The 4,342-nt window shown below is 42.8% G+C and overlaps 1 protein-coding gene across 1 annotated transcript; it reads right to left on the minus strand.

The window, feature by feature from the left end:
• Positions 1–263: 263 nt before the first annotated feature.
• LOC115284691 (olfactory receptor 56) lies at positions 264–1,211 on the minus strand. Its single transcript, XM_029931199.1, has one exon. The coding sequence runs from the start codon at positions 1,209–1,211 to the stop codon at positions 264–266; it is 948 nt and encodes a 315-aa protein (XP_029787059.1).
• Between the last annotated feature and the right edge of the window lie 3,131 nt (positions 1,212–4,342).

A 4,342-nucleotide genomic window follows, 5' to 3' on the forward strand; every position in this document is an offset into this window, starting at 1 on the left:
CGGATGCTTAACTGACTGAGCCACCCAGGTGCCCCAAGAAGAATTAATTTAATTCAAAACTTTATAAATGATTGATAATGACAATAATATCAGTGCATTGCTTCTTCATGGGGCTTTAGATTTACATGTACTGATCCTTGTGAGTAGGGCAGGTCTCATGATTCTTTTCTACTGATGAGGAAACAGACACTCAGGAGAAGTGAATGACTTACCAGTGTTACGCAACCAAGAGGTGGCAAAACCAGGCCCCAGATGCTCTGCGTTCAGTGCGGGCTGCCAATCCTACAATGGTTCAGACTCTTCCCAAGGGCCCCCATCACCTCCCGGTTCCTCAAGCTATAAATGAGGGGGTTGAGCATAGGAGTAAGGACGGTGTAGAAAATAGAGACCACCTTGTCATGACTAGGTGCCCGGTAGCGCCGAGGCCTCAGGTAGATGAACATGGCTGCCCCATAGAAGAGGGAGACAGCTGTTAGGTGGGAGGAACAGGTGGCCAGGGCCTTTTTACGTGCCTGAGCAGAGCGCATGTGGAGCACAGCCCTCAGGATGTGAGCATAGGAGGCCACGATGATGGAAAAAGGAAGGAGCAGCATCAAGACACAGCAAGCAAAGAGCAGAGTGTCAAAAAGTGCTGTGTCTGTACAGGCCAGTTTCAATAAAGCTGGCACCTCACAGAAGAAGTGATCTATATTCCTTGAACCACAGTAAGGTAAGCTCATGGCTGCTACCATCTGGATAATTCCATCTAGTATTCCAAAGGCCCAGGAACTCCCAGCAATCTGGAGACAGACCCTCTGACTCATGAGGACAGGATAGTGAAGTGGGTGACTGATGGCCACATAACGATCATAGGCCATGAGTCCCAGCAAGAGCCCCTCGGATCCCACAAGAGAGACAAAAAAAACAATTTGTATGCCACAACCCACAAAGGAGATGGACTTCCTGCCAGAGAGAAAGTTGACCGCCATCTTTGGCATGATAGTACAGACCAACATAAGATCCATAAGGGAGAGCTGACTGAGAAAGAAGTACATGGGTGTGTGAAGCTGAGAATCTATGTAGATGAGGAAGATGAGGAGGAGGTTCCCACAGATGGCCACTGTGAAGACTGCCATAACCACAGAGAAAAGGACAACATCAGTCTGGCTCTGGGAAAAGATGCCCAAGAGAATGAAGCCATCTATAGATGATCGGTTCAACCATATCCCCATGGCTCAGTGGTTCACAATCACCTGAGAACATGAACAGAGACATTCTGGGTTTGAGTCGCGTGTCTTTATTTATCTCTGATTTCTTCGTCAGTCAGTTATATCTTTTAGAATTCATCAAAGTTCAACAACATGTCCTTTGAGACATAAAAGAGGGTGCTCTTTCATGTCCCCACAACACAGATTATACAACCTTTGCTAGCTCCTAGAATTGGATCATATATCTACATGTGGATGTATCCATACCAAAAGTAATAGGAAAATCAAATTATTTTATGTGTCACAAGACTATTGGACAATCTTCCTCTTTTAGGAAAAGATTGGTTTTCTCCATATAACAGGATTCTTTTTAGCTGAGATTACACAGACTCAGTAAACTCTCTCTAACAGGACTTGAACCATTTCATGTCCAAGAGATAATTTATATGTGTTAACAATAAGAGCAGTTACTTGAGATGTTCCTTGTTTTGTTCAGGCCTAATATCTCGGAATCATTTTTCATTTCTCCATTTCTTTAATTCCCTAGATCTAAATCATCACAAAAGCCTCTTGACTCTACATTCAGAATACTCCGATCCATTTATTTCCTATCACCCCCAGGGCAACTGCCCTGGTTCAAGCCACTATCCTCTCTCAGACGGATTATTATAGGTTCCTCCCCAGTTCCCTGGCTTCTGTCCTTGAATCCTTTGAGTCTATTCTCTTAGCGCTTTACATGAGTTTGTTAAAATATGTCATGAGAGGCACCTGAGTAGCTCAGTCAGCTAAGCTTCCAACTTTGGCTCAGGTCATGATCTCACAGTTTGTGGGTTTGAGCCCTGCATCAGACTCTGTGCTGACAGCTCAAGCCTGGAGCCTTCAGATTCTCTGTCTCCCTCTCTCTCTTCCCCTTCCCTGCTCATGCATGCTCTGTCTGTCTCCATCTCTCAAAAGTAAATAAATGTTGAAAATTTTAAATAAATAAATAAAATTTGTCACACAATGTAAATCTCTTGCTGAAAGTATGTCATCACTACCCAAATTACTCCAAATAAAATCAAAATCCTTGTAGTAGTAAGGCCCTATGTATATTTCCCACACACCACTACCTCTGACCTTATCTCCTACAATGCTCCCTTTGTTCACTGTGCTTCCTTAAAATTCCTCAAACTGGACACACTCCCAACTTTGGGATTTTGCATTCTCTTCTCTTTGGAATGTTTTCCCCCACATTTCTATCTCTCACCTGCTTTGGTTCTTTACTCAAATGCTTACCTCTACAGAAATGCCTTCCGTGAAAATAATAGTAAGACCAAAAACATCTTGGAGCCCCTGGGTGCTTCAGTCAGTGAGCACCTGACTTTAGATCATGTCATGATCTCATGATTTGTAAATTTGAGCCCCGCATTGGGCACACAACTGTCAGTGCAGAAGTGCAGATCCTCTGTCCCCCTCTTTCTCTGCCACTCCCCTGCTCTCTCATTCCCTAAAAAATAAACATAAAAAAATGGGGACTAAAAACGTCTTGCATTCTCAAGCCCTTCCTTGCTCTTGTTCTTTTCCCACAGCACTTACACCATTTAACACACATTAATTACATTTGTTTACTTTCGTGGTCTGTCTCATCCCACTGGAGGATAAGCACCATTTATTATACAACATGACATTAGTAGATCCCATAATGGCTTCCCAGGTCATAGTAGAACCTCAGTACATATGCGTTGACTAGATAAAACAATATATGATGAAGTGATATATAATTGCAACTTTCATTTTATGAAAGCAGAAAGACTCCTTTATTTGCAGGAGTCCTTGTTCTGACCTGAACGCGCTACCTCACTGCCAGATTCCTTCCTCTGAGGAATAGTGAGTGACTTAGTAAGAAATATCTTGGATTATTTTAAAAGATAGTGATTTTTTCAGGAGACCACCGATGCTGGCAAGGATGTGGAGAAATGGGCACCTTCCTACGCTGTTGGTGGGAATGGAAACTGGTGCTGCCCCTCTGGAAAACAGTGTGGAAGTTCCTCAAAAAATTAACGATATAACTCCCCTATGACCCAGAAATAGCACTGCTAGGGATTTACCCAAGGGATACAGAAGTGCTGATGCATAGGGGCACATGTACCCCAATGTGCATAGTAGCACTTTCAACAATAGCCAAATCAGGGAAAGAGCCTAAATGTCCATCAACTGATGAGTGGGTCAGGAAGATGTGGTTTATCTATACAATGGAATACTACATGGCAATGAGGAAGAATGAAATGTGGCCATTTGTAGCAACATGGATGGAACTCGAGGGTGTCATGCTAAGTGAAATAAGTCAGGCAGAGAAGGACAGATACCATATGTTTTCACTCATAAGTGTAATGGGAGAAACTTAGCAGAGGACCATGGGGGAGGGGAAGGAGGAGAAAAAATAATTGGGGAGAGGGAGGGTGGTAAACCATGAGAGCCTCTTGAATACTGAGAACAAACTGAGGGCTGATGGGGGAGTGGGAGCGGGGAAGGGGGGTGATGGGCATGGAGGAGGGCACTTGTCAGGATGAGCACTGCGTGTTACATGGAAACCAACTTGACAATAAACTATAAAAGAATATATATTTATATATATTTACTTATTATATTTATTCATTATTTATTTATTATATTATAAATAAATATATAAAACCTTTGCAGAAATAAATAAATAAATAAATAAATAAATAAATAATGATTTTGTAAAATGCTAGCTCCATCTAGCAGATATCTGTGTGGGGTGTATTCATCTCTAACTTGCCTCCCTACAAAGAAGAAATAAGGAAACCCTAGAGAACATGCTCTGTGTCTAAAGACTTGGGGTACTTTTCCAAACTAGAATTGGTCTGCATAGATTCACCACTAGGGAGGCAGACTGCGTGAGCTGTGTCCCTACAGAAGGGATTGTGTCCTGATTCATGCCCATGAAGATGTACCCAGGAATCTTTGCCTCCACCAACACCCAGGTGTGATGTTTGGGGAGGGGTGTTCTACAGGGGTAAATCACTGTTCCTATAGCCTTCAAATACCATCTTGGATATATCAGTCCCAGACTGAACCAACCAACTGAACAAACCAGGTCTCCCAGATCACATCAGTTCTTCTTTCTGTGCTGAGAACAACCAGCCTTACAAACT

Source organism: Suricata suricatta, unplaced genomic scaffold (genome assembly GCF_006229205.1).
Source record: "Suricata suricatta isolate VVHF042 unplaced genomic scaffold, meerkat_22Aug2017_6uvM2_HiC HiC_scaffold_156, whole genome shotgun sequence".
In the NCBI taxonomy this organism is placed as follows: Eukaryota; Metazoa; Chordata; class Mammalia; order Carnivora; family Herpestidae; genus Suricata; species Suricata suricatta.

Bases quoted from the DNA above. Each gene is read 5' to 3' on its own strand.
- LOC115284691 (XM_029931199.1), bottom strand. From the start codon at position 1,211: ATGGGGATATGGTTGAACCGATCATCTATAGATGGCTTCATTCTCTTG.